The sequence below is a fragment of the Corylus avellana genome, chromosome 7 (assembly GCF_965113065.1).
Source record: "Corylus avellana chromosome 7, dhCorAvel1.hap1.2, whole genome shotgun sequence".
NCBI lineage: Eukaryota > Viridiplantae > Streptophyta > Magnoliopsida > Fagales > Betulaceae > Corylus > Corylus avellana.
The window spans coordinates 14,528,638-14,549,299 of NC_142496.1; the positions used below are offsets into that span (position 1 = coordinate 14,528,638).

The following is a 20,662-nucleotide window of genomic DNA, read 5'->3' on the forward strand; positions in this document are numbered from 1 at the left end:
GAAACCGTGCGTATGTATATCGTTATGGATAGATGATACATGGTGACTTTCCATATGTTTTATTGTTAAGCTATATAACATGTAAGTATGTATAAAGTTAGATGGGTTAGTATGCGTATGTTCCGAGAGCGGAAGATCGGGCTTACATATACTTTCACAATTGATCTAGTATGTTTTCAAATGATGATTTTTTTTGAAAGCCTAATGAGTTCTATAATGCTGAGCGTCTCTATTTTATGGAGACGGCGGGCTCATGAAATTCGCCTGCATCATGGGTGGTGGTGATTCTCATGGTGCAGACGATGTTGTTGATGCAGGTACAGGGACCCTAGATGATGATCCAATGGCTATGTATCTGGGTTACCACGGTGCCTGAGGCCTGGACACATTGGGTGTTTATTTTGTAGGACTACTTGATAGCCCTCTTTTGTAGAGCATTCATGTATATGCTTAGGCATTGTTATTTTGTATATGGCTCGTGTCGTATGTGACACTTCTATATAGCCATTCTTTTGTATGTAAACTTTACTCACTTAGATGTATTTGTCAGCTCTAATGTGTTATGTTATGTCTTATGATATTTATATTCCGCTGCAAGGATATGAACTCTGATGAATCATGAACGATGCATATATCTTTGTGAGACTTATGATATTGTCAATCAGGTTAATGCATGGGTTCGTGGCATACTGCAATATCGTCATGCCACTGTGACAATCCGCTTTATTGTGGATTATTGGTTTTTAAAAGAAAAAAAAAAATTTAAATCATGCTTTTATCAAGCGGGTCGTCACAACCATCATTGATTGTTTTTTCAATATTAGGTGTACCTTCATGATGAACAATTCCATCTTCATCTCTGGCTGAGATTGCAACTATTTGCTTATTGTTAATGGCATCGTTTGCAAGAGACTTTTTCCGTGCATACACTTCTCTCTTCTTCCTACAAACCTCTTCTTTTTGCTCTTCGAATAATGCACTATACCAATTTCTTTTTTTAAGTGGACCATGTGAATTGATTTGATTGTTGGAATCTGCTTGCATTGTTGTAGTCTTGGTCATCTAAATATAAATTGAAATAAATGGTATTAAGACTTACGCAACAATATTCACCTCAACTCATTTGACAACTTCTATTTATCACTATACCTATACCATGCATACAATGATGAACAGTTGAATCCATAAGGTCACACGCTGAAAATTTAGCAACTTTGCTAAGAATTCCGTCCTTTTTTATTTGCACCTATCTCAAAGCATCGCTTTCTCTTCCCTCCAAATGCATATCCGTGATTACTATTTTCAATGGTATGTCAAACAAGGTAATGATGTTGCTTCTTCTAAATCCTCTGTGATTAGGGTTGTAAGTATTTGTCCACTCCTTAAAGTTTCTTTTACAAAAGCTCTTTCTCTGCAAATGTTTGTTTATATTTGTTACAAACTTTTTCTGTTTGAGAAAATTTATGGAGTAGTATGGGTTATAATTTATGTTATAATTAAGCGTGTTAACTAAAGTTATAATTTATGTTATCTTTGTTATATGAGTCTTTAACTCAATTCAACTGAGCTTTAGTCTAAATTAATTTAATATGTTATGAGTACGAAAAAACTATGCCTATGTCGTTCTTAATATTTTCACTTTTTAACACAATTGGGCCCATTGCCTTTGGGATTTTGTTAGGTTGATTATCAACAAATACTTATTCGCATATTATTAACTTCAACCCATTGTTGTTTGTTATGCTTCCCCTTTATCTTCTTCATATTCTTTACTCATGATATACAAATTGCTTTTAAAGTTTTATTTAGGATCGAACCCACTTGAGCCCTTCTTTGAACTTAAGTAATGTTTTGACATTTTGTTATATATATAAAAAAAAAAAAAAAAAAAGGTTGTAGGAATTGCTTTGTACTATTTGTTTAATTTTTGCCGTTGTGGTTTTATGTGAGAATCTTGGAGCATGTTGTATTGTTTGACAAGTAATAGTTTTTGATTTATGTGGTTCTATACAAGAAATAATTTTTTTTTGTGGGTTTTGTTTGATTTTTTGTTGTATTTGGTTGTAGGAATTCTATATAATCTTCTTTGGTGGGTTTTGTTTGATTTTTTGTTCTATTTGGTTATAGAAATTGTATTGTACTATTTGTTTAATTTCTATTTGATTTTTATGTGCGACTCTTTTGTAAGATTCGATTGATATGTAAATACCATATTATATTTGTCTCTTTATTTTAAGCAAATATTATTATTTGTCTCTTTCTCTTTAAAATGAAGATAATGTTAACTTGCTCTGTGTATAAATTAACTTGTAGTTAGAATGTTAAGATTGTTTAAAAAATTAAATCACACAGGCCCAAAATACACTATATAGAAATATAAGACAGCACAAAAGGAATATATTTAAGAGATAAAGCTTTAACAAAGTAGACTAATAAGATAACACAAAAGGAAGGAATGTATTTAATTAAGTGATAAAGCTTCAAGCTTTCAACAAAGTAGACTTATTGAAGGTAGAGGAGAAGTGTTTTTTCGTTATACTACTCGGACACAAATTTTCGTGGTCTGTTTTATGTATAAATTAATTTGTAATTAGAATTTTAAAGATGGGTAAAAAAAACTTAAATCACGGCGACTCAAAATACACTATATAAAAACATGAGACAACACAAAAAGGAATTTATTTAAGAGATAAAGATTCATGCAGAGGATAATTTTTTTTTTCGTTGTTTGTTTAATGAAAGCTCACTTTTGTGAGATAACTTCTTCACATGCTAGCTTGGAAAACAATTTGAAATGATTGCACTCACATGCTAGTTAGAACTTGGAACACTTTGAAATGCTCTGACTTGATGGCCTGCAAACATTTGTGAGAAGTCTTCTTTTTTGCTCCTTTATACTAAATGAAGCGTGAGTGTGCTGTGAGTGAGACAAAAATAAACAAAGGAAAAAAAAAAGAAAAAAAAAAGTGAAAGTGATTGGAGGGAAGGAAAAAATAAAGTGGGAGGAGCATGCACTAACTATGAACAGTGGGAGGAGCTACATTGTTTGTTAAACTACACCACATTCCCCCACAATATTTACATCTTTTTTTTTTTTTTTTCAAAAGAATCAACATCAAAACATTTTCACTTTTATATCACATCATTCACTTTTTATATCACATAATTTACTTTTTATTACTATTAAAATAAAACAAAATTACTATAAAACAAAATTTTTTCACTTTTCAATACCACTTTTTCATTTTCCTATATCAATCATTATTTTCTGTTTTAGTATTTTTAACTATGAACAGTATCGTGGGGGTTGATGTTGTTTGCCAAACACCCTCTAAAAGTCAAGTGGAAAGGAACTAAAAGGAAAGAAAAGAGAGGAGAAAAATGTTCAATAGTTAAAAAAAATTTCTAAAAGTTAAGTGAGACTTTTATGATGGTGTATGATTGAGTGTGTGACTAATGAAGGATGAGATTAAGTATCTTTAATTTCTTATTAAATAAACTCATCCCTCTTTCAATGACCATAGTATACCAATTTCGTTGTTATACTTTTATTGGATGGGGATGAATGTTTAACAGTAATGTAGTATTGACAATTGCGTACTTAGACTTGACTTTTGTGTTGAGAATTCCCTTTATAATGGATGTATGCTATGTATGTTTGATATGAGCTAGAACCAAAAGAAATCCAAGAGCTTATCTTTTATTTTCAATAACATGGCTCTACTCGTAGGAGGAGGTAAGGCTAGAGGTGTAGAAGTCTCTGCCTTAAAGACCGCCATATTTGCTAATGCTCGAGCCATAAAGATGTCTGGGAAAGAAAGTCGTAAAGCAGGGAGGGTGCTCGATGTAATGACCTAGATTTTAAAACTCTTATTTAAATAATATTAAATAGATTAAAAATATAATCGATAAATTAGAACAATGATATGTGGATTAATGATATTAAATAACTATTTAGTGTTAAAGGTATATTACATTGATTTTTGACCTCTTATGTATATTACTTCAATTCTAAAAGTTTAGCTTCACTAATATGTTTATGGGCATAATCAAACCCAATCTAGTGAATAAATTATTTATATTGGTGTTTAGCAAAGTCATAAATTAATTTGAAGCTTTTCAGTTTTTTAGCCTAAAAAGCAGTGTCTTAATTTTCATACTGTCTAAATGAGATTAAAACTGCTAAAGAAAGATACCAAGGCTAGCCACCTTTGTTGAAAGCTTAAAGTCTTCTAATAATGATGGTTATAGTAAATATCATGATTATAATGATTTAATAAGACAAGTGGCCAAGTGGGAATGCAAATAGTTAAAGCCTAAGTTGAATTGGAAACTTTGTATAGGCCAAAAATAGACTCAAACGAACTCAGATGAAGTCGAACCAAAAATATAAAATGTTTGTCTCGGAGTCCTCTATCTACTCTCAAAATTTCATGTCAATCGGAGTATGTTTGGACATTGAAAAATGGATAGGGATACACTGCCCTCATTTTGGACGAAAATTCTAATTGGTATAGAGCATGAAATATGGACTAGGTTCATTCTTTTGGTTAAATACATCTCAACCCTTAGATCAAGTGTGTAAAAATAAATCCTAACCATTCATTCTCTTATAAATAGAGCCTTAGCTAAATTCACTTTTACTTAAGTTTTTACAATCTTAGAACAAGTAAAATTGTTTGCTCCTCCTTTCATTTTATTTTTTAGTTCTAGTCAAATACCATATAGCCTAGATCTTTCTTGTAGTGTTCAAGCGTTTTTTTAAAAACTAGCTACCTAGAGAAGATTTGGTGGAGTTTTACTTCTAAAGGATTATTGGGTAAGTGTTTCTTGTATAAATATCATGATTTATTGCTTTTATTACTTGTCCTCATTTAATTGTTTAAAGACCCAATAAGCGTATAATGTAAAATAAAGTAATGGATACAAGTGAATTAATAATAAAGAGTTAGTGGACAAAATCAATTAAGGACTTATAATATTATCTATATATTATTTACTTTACAGTATTTACATTAAGTCATTTCTTTTATATCATTTAAATTTATGTTCATATTTCTGGCGGTAAGGACCATTTGATGTCATCCCCGAAATATGCATTATTTACATTCAGTTATTTCTTTTATGTCATTTAAATTTCTGTTCATATTTCTGGCAGTAAGGACCATTTGATCTCATCCCCGAAATATGCATTATTTACATTCAGTTATTTCTTTTATGTCATTTAAATTTCTGTTCGTATTTCTGGCGGTAAGGACCATTTGATCTCATCCCCGAAATAATGCATTATTTACATTCAGTTATTTCTTTTATGTCATTTAAATTTTAATTCATATTTTTGGCGGTCATCCCCAAAATATGAATTCAGTATTTACATTCAGTCATTTCTTTTATTGTCATTTAAATTTTGATTCATACTTTGGTAGGTACGGACCATTGGTCTCATCTCCAAAATATGAGTCATGTTTTATATATATTATTTATAATACTTGTTTGTATTTAGTGATACTGGCCATTAGCCTCGTCACCAAAAATGAATTCAGGCATAAAGCTAGTTATAAGTAACTATCTTAGATTAATATAATAAAATGAGTAAGTAAAGATGAAGTGACGGATAATAAATAAATATAAAAAGATGAGGGTCTTTAAACAATGATATTATTGGAGAATGAACTAAGTATTGTTTGTATGTATATATTATATGCAGAAGTGGAGCAGAATACTACACTAAGGAGAGTAAGTATGGATATACTTACTGAGTACTAGCTTTGTTTTATTGTTATAGGAATTCTTATTTTGTCTTATTGATATAATTTTGCAATACAACTGCTGCATAATGTGTCTAATAAAATGGGCTGATAAGATAGCCACCTTAAGAACAAGCTGGGTGGATTGCCACGAGGAACTGTCGGTATCTCAGTGGATGGGGGTATATAACCGTCCAACAGGCCTAATATATAACTAAGCTGGGACGGTGTAGTTGCCAGCACCAAACAGGTAAACCTCTTAAAGTGTGAGGGACATAACGGACGTAAGCGGGCTGAGAGCTCATGAGAAGAGGTCTGAAGAAAGATTATCATAAAACACAAACTAATCTGTCATTACGCTGCATTCACAACTCATTCATTATTATATATTTTAGTCTTTAATCTTATTTGTTCAAACTAGTCTTTTAGTCTTTATATCTAGGAAAATAGATTACTCACTTGTTTGCCTATGTAAATATGATAACGTCATCTTTACATAGATCTTGATGCAGGGATAGAAAGTGAGGACGATGGTCCTTTTACTGGTTTTGATGGTTGATAGACCATCTGCTGCAGGATTTATGCTTACTCTATGGAGCAAGTCTCATTTATGTTAATCGCTTTTATTATGTATGGTGATGTGTGTAAACTTAATAGATATTACTATGTTAATTTAGGTGCCGTCTGTGGCATATATTTGGTACACCTAGTGTGTACATATATTGTAATGAAAACCATGTTTCTATTTTATTTAATAATATATCACCTTGAGGTATTTCAGTCAGCTCAACTGTGTTGTGTAAGTTATTCCTAGGTCATAGAAAAAGAAAAAAATATACATACTCCGCTGTAAGATTGTATTTTCTAAAGTTGCAGCGTCACGACTTCGATATTTGCTAGTTCAAATATTGGGGCGTTACACTTGAGAATTGCAAAGGCCATCATTCATTATTATTGTCAGACGACGTTTTAAGCAACCTTCTTTGTTTTTTTTCCCTGCAATTAAGTAAGCATCCTTTGATGAAGCTTTCTCAAATATGTGTTTAGCTTCTTTTTTCTGCACACTTTTATTTCTTTTTTTCTCTCCTTCTCTCATGCTTCAAAGTGTTTCTATGGAATACTGCCAAGTGTATCCTAGTGTCTTCATATAATTCTGATAAGTGTCTCCAAGTGTTCTTTTTTTTCCCTTCACTCCCCATCATATTTAACTCATCACGTGGGATGCAAAGCTGGTGCTCAAATCCAAAGCATTCAGAAATACAAATCATTCCAAAGCATTTAGAAATAAGTCAAGTTCTGAAAGAAAAATCTCTTAACTTCAGTAAATTACTTTTTAAAACTTTTTTTAAGAAAAATGTTGTAGGAAATGGAACTCTGTAAAAATTAATGTGCATAGGCCTGTTAGCTGGATTTCCGCACAGAAATCCGGTTTGTCCCTCATCTTTTATCTCTTTCAATTTCTTCCTTTCATTTTATCTACAAACTCTATCAACCTATTACCAAGATTGCTGGCGAAAAATGTGGTTTGTCCCTTATCTATCTTATCTCTTTCAATTTTTTTCTTCGATTTTGTCTACCAACTCTATTAGCCTATTAGCTGGATTTCCGGCTAAAAATCCGGTTTATCCCTCATCTCTTATCTCTTTCAATCTCTTTTCCACAAATTTCCCTTAATCAAACATATTGTGGATTCTATCTATGAAATCTAGTGATTGTAGTAGTGATATGGGGAAGTGGGGTGTTAGTATTTTTGTTGGCTTAATTCGGTTCCAAAATGCAGAGCCTACTGTCCATGGGCTCAAACACTAATATAGAATACTCATAATCCAATCTCCACCATTCATGCTGAGGATTCATGTGTCATGAACATTCCTGCAAAGTTTTAGCTCAATCGGACCACAAACGCTCATCAATCGGAGCTGTTGATCAAGGCCCTATAGAAGTTCCATAATACTGTTTTCACCCTTTGCAGACCCTGTCCGGACATGCCTTCCCCCCTGTCTGGACAATGGTTCCAAAAACTCTGTTTCTGCTCCGCAAGGCTCTGTACGAATAGCTCATTAACCTGTCCGGACACCCCGTAAGTTTTACACCCAAAAACGTGATTTTAAGTGTGTCAGGTCTAGGGTTTTGTTGTGGGTATATATACATCTTTATATAGAGAGAGAGATGTACGAAATTTGACCCCAGGTTTCGTCAAAGGCTGTACTGAGAGAGAATATTTGTCGAGAGCCAAAATGTTCCTCGTAGAGGATTTTAGTAGTTTGATTGTGAGCTTCATTGAGAAGTCTATCGGAAGGATCCGGTAAAGAAGAATCACGTTGAAGAAGATTGTGAGCGAGGAGACAAGTTCAAGGCTTGTCGATCTTATAGGATCAAGGTTTTGCATCGGTTTGTAAGTGTTCTTAGTGTCTGTAATCTCTGAACATCTTTTGATAGTGATTTCCTGGGTTTGGCTGCCCTGAAGAGGTTTTACTTTTATATTATTTTCTAAAAGGTTTCTTCTTCGTCACCAAAATCTTTGTGTCTGATTGAATATTTGTTTTGATTATTTTGGTGATTGATTGGTTTTAGATTGATATTTGTTAATTCCGTATAAACTGTGATAAATAAGTTTTTGAAGTCGGCATAGCATTTTTCATGGGGGAAAAGTATGAAAGAAAAGTAAGAAGGTGGAGAATTTGGAGATGGGTATGTTGTACATTGGAGGTGAGTTGAATTTTATAATAAAAAGAAAAGTCATTAGTCATGTGAAAGTGGGTACGTCGGAGATAAGGATCTGCACACTATCTGTATATATACAATTATTAATAATTGCCTATTATCTATCTAAATAATGTGCATAAACCACTAACTAATTTATATATATATATATATATATATATATATATATATATATATATATATATATTACAAACTATTAATTTTAACAGTAACATCGTGTAACGATTCATTCCAAATACAAAACTCTTTATATTGTCTTATCTCAAATCTCTATGTTAATACTGCAATCTCAATGGAAATCTTTTTGTACTACAACATGTCTACTTGATACATCATAAATGGTAAAAGAAACTCGTAATATATTTCAACTTAATCATTAAACATCTTATTACAGAAATGTAAGATCCTCATCCATTCTTGACTAATACATACTGTGCATTGATGTATTCTAAAGATGAAAGCAAAGCAGGATATGGGTAAGTTTCCAAGCTGGAATTTCCAAGATACCCATGCATGTTACAAGTTTACTCTCTTAGGTCTTGCAAGGTCAAGAAAAAGAAACAGAGAGACAAATAGTCGTGTTGTGCTGCAAATATAAGGGCTTGAAAAGCATTTCAGGACATGATATGTATGCAACTTCTTTCAAAGACATTTGGAGCATACATATCGAGTGCTCTCTATCTTTTGTCATGTAAGATCACTAAGGAAAAAGAGATACATTTAGCCTAAAAAGTATGATTAAGGATAATCTTGCTTCTACAGGACATGATTGAAGATAATCTTCCTTCAATGGTTTACTATGAGAGTATAGATAGTTGAGTTTCATGAATCAATTCATGATGTTGCATCTTTCTTTTGATAAGTGCAAAGAAACTCAAACTTGAAGAAAATTTGAATTTCAGTACATGAGAAAATATTATAGGAAGATCATAGGTAAAAACTTTGATAAAAAAACTTGTGTTTCAACTCAGAAGGGACATGAATTTATAGGAAGGATTTCAAAGTCGTTGATTGAACAATAGATTTGAAAAACGAGCGTCGAAAGATGTCGGTCAAATTTATAATGGGGAACAAATCTAAAATCAACGGGATTTTTTTGACAAAAAACTTTCGCTGACCGAGGTCTTTCGTCGTATGATATTTTAATGTAAAATTACCTCAGGTGAAAATTGTTCTTTAAAACAACAATCTTGTTTCTTCCTGAAGCACTGCCATACCTTGCGATTTCTGAGCTTTCTAACATTTATCCTCTTTGCACAATTCTCCCAAACTCTTCGTATTCTGAAATTATTTCCTTACTCTCATGAAAATGGCAGCATCAACCTCTTCTATAAACAATATCGACTTGAATATTGTGACTGATGCGCAACATGAAGTTTGGCATCCAACTTTTATCACAGAAAATCGTCCCCTTACAATTGATGACTCCGTCATGCTTCATGACCCAACTGTTGTGGCAATAGCGAAAGGTATGCTAACTCCTTGCGATAAAGGATTATTGGCACGTCGATCTAATGCCAAAGCCATAAATGATTCTTTAGCTTTTAGCATCCAATGTGCTTCTTCCATCTCAGATATGTCTCGACGTTTGTGGGTTAAAGATGCCGAAATTCAACATTTAAATAACCATATAAAAATTCATCAAGGCTTACTTAGAGATTCTTGGCAGAAAGGTATGAATCTCAACCAGGAGAATATACAAGGCTGAAAAATATGTTGGAGTCATACGCAAATAATCTGGAGATATGATTGATAGACATAGAGAAGACTACTAAACGTCTTTAGGAACAAACTAACAGCCTTCAGATTGATCTCCAAAAATATCGTGCAACTTCTAGTTCTAACCTTCGATAAGGTATTTCATATAAAGTTCTATATCTTGATGGTTATTCAGACTTGAGTTTCGTAAAAAGACAACTCAATGTTTAATTTTAATGTATATTTTACTTTAGGTTTTTTAAGTTTGGAAGAAAGAGTAAAAGAAGGAAAAAGAAAGGAAAGAAAAGAAAAAGAATGAGGGCAGGTGCATCATTGTAGGCAGTTAAAAAGAAAGGGAAAAGAAAAGAAAAGTGGTGGATATATGTATAATTTGGGTTCAGATTTTCCTAATTGGACTTCAGATAGAGGAAGTTACATGATCCTACTCAAGTAATATTACACGATGATGATCCACTGGCTTGTCATGCTCTCTCTGAGAAGTTATTAGCCATCTGAGGCTTGTACTTCGAACATTTTTCATTTTTTTTTTATAATCATTCTGTAATTATTCTATACTCATTATAACTTATAAAAAACAATATGTTTATCAAAAATAGATAATAAGTCTGATAATTGATTGCGTGAGTAGTGATTGATTAATTAATTAATTTTTTTTATATAAGTCAGTGGGTAATCATTTGGCTCCTTTAATTATTTTATTATTATTTATCTGTTTTGAGCTTCTTTTGTGCATAAATCATTTTCTTGGAGCAGCCTAATGTTCCGCTTCCGCTCTTTATTACTACAATTTCTTTTTATGTATAATTTTATTTTTATTTTTATTGTTGGACATCGTTCCCCTTTTCTTTTCCCCCACCTTCCACCACGCCACCCATTCTCTATTCTATATTATTTTCTTTCTTTTATCTTTCTTTTTCCCCACATGGACAGTAGACTCCACTCACTCCCTCTCACATGAGACGAGACCAAACGAAATCCAACTTGTCTTTCACATGCTTCTCTTTCAATTATGTAAATATGTAAATGATTGAGAAATTGATACTATAGACACCTTCAATGGTTCTCTTGCAAAATCTGAATAGCATTCATCACCATCAAAATTTCATACTATAACAAACACATGAAAATCTTTTAAAACTAAAACAAACGACTCTGTCACTATGACTAAATCATGTGCGTGCGAGGAATGAGAACTGCTATCTTGCGGAGATTGAGAACACCTTCACAAAAAATCTGAATAATACCCATTAGAAGCCAACAAAAATATATGGCAAATTCTTGCAAAATCTGAATAAAATTTACCAATCACTATGAAAATCTTCCAAAACTGAAGAACACAAAAGCAAACTAAAAAAAAAAAATACATACCATGGCAGTAACTCCCTTTCTTGATCTCTTTGATTCAGCCCTTCGGTCTCATCTCTCTCTTACATCTCTATTTCTCACTTTCGATTTATCCTTTAACCGTGGGTGTGTGTGAAAAATATCACCATGAAAACTTCAAACTACAACCAAACAGGAAAAATCCATTTGCTAAAACCCAAAAGAAAAGGAAACTAAAAAAAAAAAAAAAAAAAAAAATTCCATACCGTGGCAATAATTCTACAACAAATAACAAAAACCACCCCCTAAAAAATTAAAGAAAGCCCATCATTCTTTGCTGTTTTGAGGGAAAGCTCATGCCTTTCAGAGCAACCCCATCTATAAAATCCAAGAACCGCACCAAATCTCTGCTAAACATATCTTCCAAAACTGAAGAACACAAGCAAACTAACAAAGAAAAAAAAAATCAATACAAAACCCACAAAAAATAATAATAATGAAGCACATAAATAAACACTACCAAAAAAAAAGAAATCAATTTTTTTTTTTTGATGAATCCTTACCGCTTTCATACACCTGTTTCAAACAAAACCTACCAAAAAAATTGTCAAAATCCATACAAAACCCATGGGAGAAAAAAAAAAATCATGAAGCTCATAAATAAACACAAAAAAAAAAAAAAAAAAAAAAATCAATTTTTTTGATGAATGATTACCTCTTTTGATACACTTGTTTCAAACAAAACCTACCAAAAAAATTGTCAAAAATCCATACAAACCCCACCAAGAAAATCATCAAGCACATAAATAAACATTATAAAAAAATAATCAATTTTTTTTTTTTTTTAATATATGAATCCTTACACAGAGTGCCACTTCTCCTCTTTCTCTTTCTTTCACCGTGGGTGTGCAACAAAACCCACCAAAACAATTGTCAAAAACTCATACAAAACCCACCAAGAAAATCATCTAGCACTGATACCCTTCGATCGATGAGCGTTTGTGGTCCGATTGAGCTGAAAATTGGCAGGGATGTTAATAACACGTGAATCTCCATTGTCAACGGTTGAGATTGGATTCTGAGCATTCTGTATCGGAGAGGAGGAGAGGAAGAAAAGGAAGAAGAAAAACGAAGGAAAGATGAGAAGAAAAGGACGAAGAAAAGAGAAGGGGGAAAGAAAAATGAGGAGAGAGAGGAGATGATTCGATATTTTATGGATTTGATGGTCATAGACCAAATAGTAGAATAGAAATAGGGGTGAAATACCCAAAAGCCCTGTCAAACAAATTCGACTCTTTACAAATGTAATGGGCAAAAAAGTAATCATAGTAAAAAGACAACAATGCCCATCAAATTTCTTAGCAAGTGAAGAGTAGACAAGGGTAAAATAGTAATATAAAAATCTTAAAGACATAAATAACCTCTCATAATTTAACTATGATGAACAAAGATAAAGGCAAAAATTGTAATTTAACATTGTCAAACAAAAATCACTGCTCCTGACCAACTCGCTCTTTTTATATATCTACTAAGTAAAGATAAGGCTAACATAACATCTAAGAAAACGCTTAGAGATAGGATGGTTACCTCAACACAGCAAGAGTCTCAACAAGTTCCTTCTCTTCTTCAAGAACACCAATGAAATCTCTGTCAAGGTCACAACAACTCTCAAGCAAGGTTTCTCTAGGACTAAAAGGGCAGAGTGGATTGGTATGGGCATGGGAGGGCGTATTTATAGGGTGGAAAAAACTGTGAGTTCTGCAGGAAAGGGCCTGCAGGGCAGCGAATGTTCGGTATCATTGTGCCAAATGTTCGCATATTGTTTACCCAACGATTTTAGGGCTGCAGTTGTATGCTCGAACAATATCTAATGGTCAAACAAAAGTCAATGTATGTTCAGGTTGGTCCCTACACGAGCGCACGTGTACTATTTACAAGTGTACGTTCGTGTGGTCCCCACACGAGCATTCGCCAGTAGGTCCAAAATCCCAAAACTGACCCTACAGCTACTCCTAGTGACCCAAATGTCCAATTAACTCTCTAACCAAGCTATCTTAGCTTAGTTAATTATTTGAGTCATTACACCTCTTACTCTCAAACTCACCAATCACTCAAGCAGAGTTTCTCTATGGTTCAAAAGACAGAATGATGTTTAGAAGGGCGCGGGATAGGGTATTTATAGGTTTAGAAAAGTTGATGGTGCTATTGTGACAGTCTACAGTGCATTGAATGTTCAGTGGTCCATGGCCAAACATTCAGTATACTATGTGTACAGTGTTTCAAAGTTGTAGGTGTATGTTCGGTCATTACTCAACGGGTCAAAGTTTGGTCAATGAACATTCGGTGTGGTCCCCTCGCGAACGTTCGATGTACTATTTACCTAGCAGTTTCTTGGTTTTGGTCCCGAATGTTTGGTGGTGTTTCTGCCGAACGTTCAGTCAGTGCTAAAAACCCCAAAACTTCTCCAAACGGCTCTTAATGAACCACGAACCCTTGCTAGCTAATCATAGCCTAGTAATTACCCGGGGCACTACAACATGGTCCATAGATTATTTCCCTTGCCTCATGCGTCTCCCCTAGGGAGTTGGGCCCGCCCAATCCCTTTAGCTTCCAATGCATAGGGTTCCTGGCCTTATGGATTCCCATAAGTTATCCATTGGGCTTCTAGGTTTTATCCTAAGCTCAATTTCTCCATACATGCATCTCTAAACTATATATCTCTAGCCCATGTTTTAAATACATAAAACAACCAGCCCAATAAATAAGAAAACCTAACTTTTGTTAAATTACATCAGCTTGGTGAGAGACCTAAAGGGAAAAATAATCAGTGGCTTAAATATTTCTGTAATTATATCTCCCTGACATTTGTTGTGCAAAAATATTTTAATCTGAATTAGTTTCACTAAATAATTGTGACTATACTCCAATAAATATTTTTTATTAAACAATTAATCCCTTTGATTTACTTAATGTTGACTTATGATCCTTTCATGAAATTTTTCGTAGCAGAATTAAGGCTAAGAATACTGCCACTTAATTATCTACGTCTTCATCCTTGAGTCACTGATTTTACACTATTCTCATACTTGTGAAAACACATGTATATATTTTCATATGCCAACTAAAATGCCCCGGCTGGAGACTGTGAGAATAATATATATAAAATCTAGCTCAAGGAAAAATTTTTTGTATCTTTGTTCTCCGACAAAGAATTTAGATTTTTTCTAGGAAAAAGATTTATAATGATGCTACATGTGATTACCCAACGTATCAAGGTTATTTCGACCAATGATACATCTCACTCTTTTGATACATCAAAGTAAACTGCATGCAATATTTGAGTCCACAATTCTCTCTGGATTTTGAATCAAAGTTGTAAGTAGTCTTTAAAGAGTTATTATCTTTCTTAATAGACAATTTTTTTGTTCAGTGCCTTAGGGTCTTAATACCTACACATCAATTTGAAGTTAGCACTTCATTTGATCAAAGTAGATCACCAAGATTCAATGTGTAATAGTCTTTTTCAAAATAGAATGCGTCAGTTCCATTTACTGACTCGAACTTTATATGTTTAAGGAACATAGATATAAAATTATTAGGATTTATGGCACAATCTCCAACAAAGTTTGCTCTGAACAATATATAGCTTATCTCCTTTATGCTCCCTACCTCCCCAAACAGAGGCAACCTGCCGCACCACAACTGGGCAGGCAACATTGACCATCAAGCTTACTTCAAATTTAAGATTTTGATTCATCCTTCTGTCTTCTTCCAAACTACACATAGTTTATGAGCGATCAGAGCTCCTAGTTGCCAATACAAAAACATCAATCTCACCGAAAAATTCACACCAATTGGAGTTAGCCACTACACGATCAAGCCTTTCCTTCATAAAATATTCATCCTCCCTATTATTATACCAAGTAAATTTTGTATAACATATTAGTGTGTAACACATAAGTGTCGCACATGTGGAGTGTATTATATATTTATTGTACTAGTATCAAGTTAAGGATTAAGTATATGTATTTTCACATAAATTGAGCAACAAATCATGTCTATGTTTGGTTATCTAATTTTGAGTATTAAAGGAACCACTCTTTAAACATGATTGCATATAAATAGAACTAAACAGTTATTATCACGTGCCAATTGCACGTGCGCCCATTCTGAGCATTTAGTGTTGAGCTTGGTACTCTCTCCCCGTTACGCCTTATACATGATTCATTTCAAACGTATCATGCCTTATTTCTCGCCCTCATCAAAAATTAATCCAAGGAAAATCTAAAAGCGAGAGAGCGAGAGAGAGAGAGAGAGAGAGAAAGCGAGGGAGACGAAGCGCCAAGGAAGAAACCCCTCAAACCCTCTTCGCGCCCTAACCTATACATACACTCCCACACATATATCTATTTGTCTGTCTAGCGAGCATTAGTGAGCGAGCAAGTGATCGAGAAAGTAATGAGTCAGCCATCGGTGCCTCCGCCGACGCAGGCCGCGAGCGGTGGTGGAGGGGTTCAGGTGCGGTGCGCCGGTTGCAAACTGATCTTGACAGTGGCGGGGGGTTTGACGGAGTTCGTGTGCCCCACCTGCCAATTGCCCCAGATGCTGCCGCCGGAGCTTATGAGAGTGCAATTGAAGGTGGCTACCCCTCCGCCACCGCCTTCGCTAGCGTCGTCGCAGCAGAACGTGCCTGCCCACGGAATCGATCCCACGAAGATCCAGGTCCCCTGCGCGCACTGCAAGGCCATCCTCAATGTGCCCCATGGTCTGGCAAGGTTCGCCTGTCCTCAGTGCGGCGTTGACCTTGCCGTCGATTTATCCAAGCTAAAGCAGTTGTTCCCTCCCCGCCCGCCTCCCGAGGAAGAAAACGAGGTTTGCTTTTCGATCCATTTCCCAACCGTGCCTTTTCTTTCTCATTCGTTTTAATGTAATTTAATTTGATTTTATTGCTTGGGAATTGGGTTTTTTATTTGGAGACTGACTTTAGTTACTAACAAACCACAAGTATAATTGTGGAGCCACTGCGCCTAGTGCCATCAATGGTATTGCTAAATGATTGGTATTACATTCATGGTTGTCGGGCACTTCCTTGGAGTGTTGATAATGCTGAGTCATATTGATGGATATGAGGCAGCTGCAGCGTGGAATCGTTTAGATTTTTATTTGATATGCAAATGAATTGTAATTGATATGTTATATATATGCTTTGCAATTTATTCATCTATGGTCACCACTTGAAAAAAAATGAGCGGCAATACAAATTCGACTGAGGGAATGTTTGGTATGCGGAATAGACTCTTGAAATAGAATGACTATTCCTATCTTTGTTTGGATGCACACTGTTTCTGATAATAGCCATTTCCATGGGAATGTCTAATCTCCTAAATAGAGGAATATGTATTCATCTAAAAAATTAAAGGAGTAGCTATTCCTAGAGCAACATAATGTGTTTTTCGAAAAACCCACATTTTTTTTTTTTTTTTCAAACCCAAAATTTATATAATATTCTATGGAACACTATGGGTGGCCAAGAGAACCCCTGATGCTCGGGGGTGGTTGCGGCCACCTCCAAAGCATTGTCAGGGGTGGACCCATTCCTAGTAATATCCATTCCTATTCCTAAAGGAGTAACCATTCCGTGTACCAAACTTGCTCTTAGTATATGAATGGCTTTCAAGGCACTCTTCCAATCATGACCGCTGTTCATATACGTCTTCGTTGATAAGCTGGATACCCTTACGAGTAAATACAAGTAATCTCCCCAAAAATAGAAAGCTATTAGCAGTTTGGTGGCTCTCTTAACAATTTATTTTTTTCTCGAATAGTAATCAAGAAATTATTAAAAGCGTAAGGTGCCCCTTGGTACACATGAAGTAGACATGAGAAAACACCTAGATAGAAGAAGAAAATCATGATAACTAATCCCTACAGGAGAAAAAAAAGAAACTATCCAAAGATACAAAGTATAGAAAAATGAAGCTTTAATCTCCTTCAAAGGCCTGTCATAGTCCTCAAAACTTCGGTCATTTCTTTCCCTCTATAGATATCACAACAGACATGAAGGTACCATCTTCCGCACATAAGCACTCCGAGCCCTACCGGAAGTTCAGCAACATGCGTATAAGTTGACTACTCGTCTAGGTATAACCTAAGACAGCCCGAATCGACTGAAGAAAACATCCCATAAAGCCCCGATAACCTCACAATGGAGAAGAAGATGGTTCACAAACTCTCCATTCATTTTACACATACAATACCTATCAACCACGATGGCATGCCGTTTCCTCAAGTTGTCTATGGTAAGGATCTTACCTAGGGTCGCTGATCAAGCAAAAAAAGCCACCTTCAAAGGAACTTTCGTCCGCCAAACACTATTCCAAGGGAAATGAGAGCCATCTATGCAAATCAAGACATTGTAAAAGGATCTAACAACAAATGAACCTCTTTTGGAGGGAACCCACCAAAACTTGTCTTCACATTCCCGTCTCACTTTAGCTGAATACCCCACCCTGAAGAAATTACTCTTTGAACAATTGATCCTCTCTTTTGTTTAGAAATTTTAAAACTCCTTCCCATGCACTTCTCTTAATATGTTTTTCTATTTATACCATTTTTTTATACTAATCTTCACCGCCCCAGGCTTGCTTATGGGACATTACAAAATTAAAGAAATTGATTATCAATGAAGTCCCACTCTCCTTAGGGTACTTTTGGTTGCTTTATGGTACAAAATAGGGTGTTGTTACCAATTGTGAAATGTAGGAAGTAAAAGTTGCTCGGGCGTAGTATAAAGGCACTAGGGAGCTGCTCAACTTGAAGAGCTCAGTTAACTATGGCGATGATATTACTTCCAATCGGCGAGGGAAAGGCAAAGCGCAAGGGCGGCAACGCTGAGCCTCCTTTTGGGTATCGGGTGGGAGGCCTATTGTCTCAGTGTTTATGGTGTCGTGAGGGATTTTTTGTTGGGCTTTCTTTCTCTGTTGGGTCTCGGGTGGGAGGGCTTTCTTTCTTCTTTAGTTTTTTTGACTTTCTTATTTTCTTCTCTTCTCCCTCTTTTCTTCACCTTTTAAGGCGTTCTCTTGTATACTTCCTGTGTACTAGGGTTGCACCCCTCTGCACTTTTGATATATGAAACATTACTTATCAAAAAAGGAAAGGGGATGTCTATCAAAGGATGTTATTTGCTAGGATAGGGCACTCATGCTATTTATATATTTGGGGAAACTTCGCTTAATTCCCTTGAACTTCCATCACTTTTACAATGTCTCTTCCGAAGTTCAAAAAATCTCAATGTCAAGAGGGCTAGGGGGAAACTTCGCTTAATTCCCTTGAACTTCCATCACTTTTACAATGTCTCTTCCGAAGTTCAAAAAATCTCAATGTCAAGAGGGCTAGGGGGAAACTTCGCTTAATTCCCTTGAACTTCCATCACTTTTACAATGTCTCTTCCGAAGTTCAAAAAATCTCAATGTCAAGAGGGCTAGGGGTTTTGGTTCTAGCCGGGGCAAAGGCAAGAGGGCTTGTGTTGTGATGTAGTATAGCCTAGGGTTTTGAGGGCTGGTTTTTGTTGGGGCATCGGGGGTTCCTTCTGTTTTTGGGTTTTTCCTCCTTTCTTTTGTTTTTTCCTATTTTGGTGTCCTTGTTGTATACTTTCTGTATGCTTAGGGACGCCTTACATTTTAAAAAGACTAGTTATTACTCGTCAATTTTTGTTTTTTGTTTTTGCAATGTCACCCATCTATTAGGGTCTGGTGTTAAATCAAATGGAAAAAGGGGTGAAATGACCTTTTATACCCTAAAAAAATTTTATAAAATTTCAAATTTACCCTTAATTAAATTTTTAAAAAAGTGATTCGTGTTGGGTCACCTTGTGATCCATGGGTCACAAGACCATTCTTTTTATTTTATTTTTTTAATTTAATTTAATTTTTTTTAAATGAGAGTATTTTGGAAATTTTACACCTCCCATGTTAGGATTTTGTGTAAAATCGTGATAGAGGGTGACATTGCAAAAAATTAAAAGTTCAATACATTAAATTGAGAGTTTTTGAACCTTGAGGGACATTGCAAAAGTGATAAAAGTTTAAGGGGGTTAAGTAAAGTTTTTTCTATATATTTTCTTGTTTATTTATTCGTATTCAAAACTCAACATAGTGTGAGGCAAAGAGAAGAACCAAGATTAATAATTGAGGTGATATTGCAAAAAATTAAAAGTTTGATACACTAAATTGAGAGTTTTTGAATTTTGGGGGGACATTGCAAAAGTGATAAAAGTTCAGAGGGGTTAAGTGAAATTTTTTCTATATATTTTATTGTTTATTTATTCGTATTCAAAACTCAACATTGTGTGAGGCAAAGAGAAGAACCAAGATTAATAATAAAGGGCGAAGGAAAAATAATAGGTTTGATACCTTGTGAATTTTTGTCTCTCTCCAAACCACTAGCATCTAATCGAGAGGTGCAGAAGAATAAATGTGGGTTCAGAAACCTAGCTCTGGATGCAAACATCCCAAATCTTGAGGTGTTCGTGAATAAAATTCTTCTTTATTGAGGAAATCATTAGCAAATCGTTTTTGGGATTTGGTTAAGTTAGAAGTCATGACTAAAGTTTGGGGAGCACTTTGTAGATCACCATAATGGTGTATCCATAAACTTGTTCTTATATGCGGGTTATAGTTAAGTGATTTATGTATCCTACAAAGTTAACAATGTGATCATGCACCTTAAGTGATTTATGTGTCCTACAAAGTTAACAATATGCACCTTAATATTTTAGTAATAAATTCCACATACCAGCCTAACCCATATGTTATTGGATATGTCCTCAATGTACAGATTAACACTATGAGTGGACATTCTTGCCAGAAATACAAGTGCAAGATGTATTAGGACATTGAGATATGGCTGAAAACTTTTCTTTTGAACTGTACCTTTACTTCTTGTTCTGTGCTTTCGGCAGGCTAGAATGTAAAGTAAAATACATATATGATGGATGCTTTACTCCTTTGAAATACTTCTCAATAAGGGAATGTATCAAGAAAGTATTCTAAGGAACATCATCTTTTGAGAATATGTTCCTCTCTTTCCTTTATGAACTAATGTATCTGACGGTAGGCTTGCCCTTCTTGTGGAATATCTTTTGGCATCAA

The 20,662-nt window shown here is 34.6% G+C and overlaps 1 protein-coding gene across 4 annotated transcripts in view; it reads left to right on the plus strand.

The window, feature by feature from the left end:
* Positions 1-15,763: 15,763 nt before the first annotated feature.
* The window catches only part of EMB1135 (RING/FYVE/PHD zinc finger superfamily protein), a 28,158-nt gene continuing 23,259 nt past the window's right edge, over positions 15,764-20,662 (plus strand). For all 4 annotated transcript variants that reach the window (XR_009440547.2, XM_059597822.2, XM_059597823.2 and 1 more), the window contains exon 1: positions 15,764-16,385. Coding sequence is in view for 3 of the 4 variants with exons in the window: in XM_059597822.2 (XP_059453805.1) it covers positions 15,972-16,385 (414 nt within the window). In the remaining variant the exon portion in view is untranslated. The remainder of the gene's footprint in view (positions 16,386-20,662) is intronic.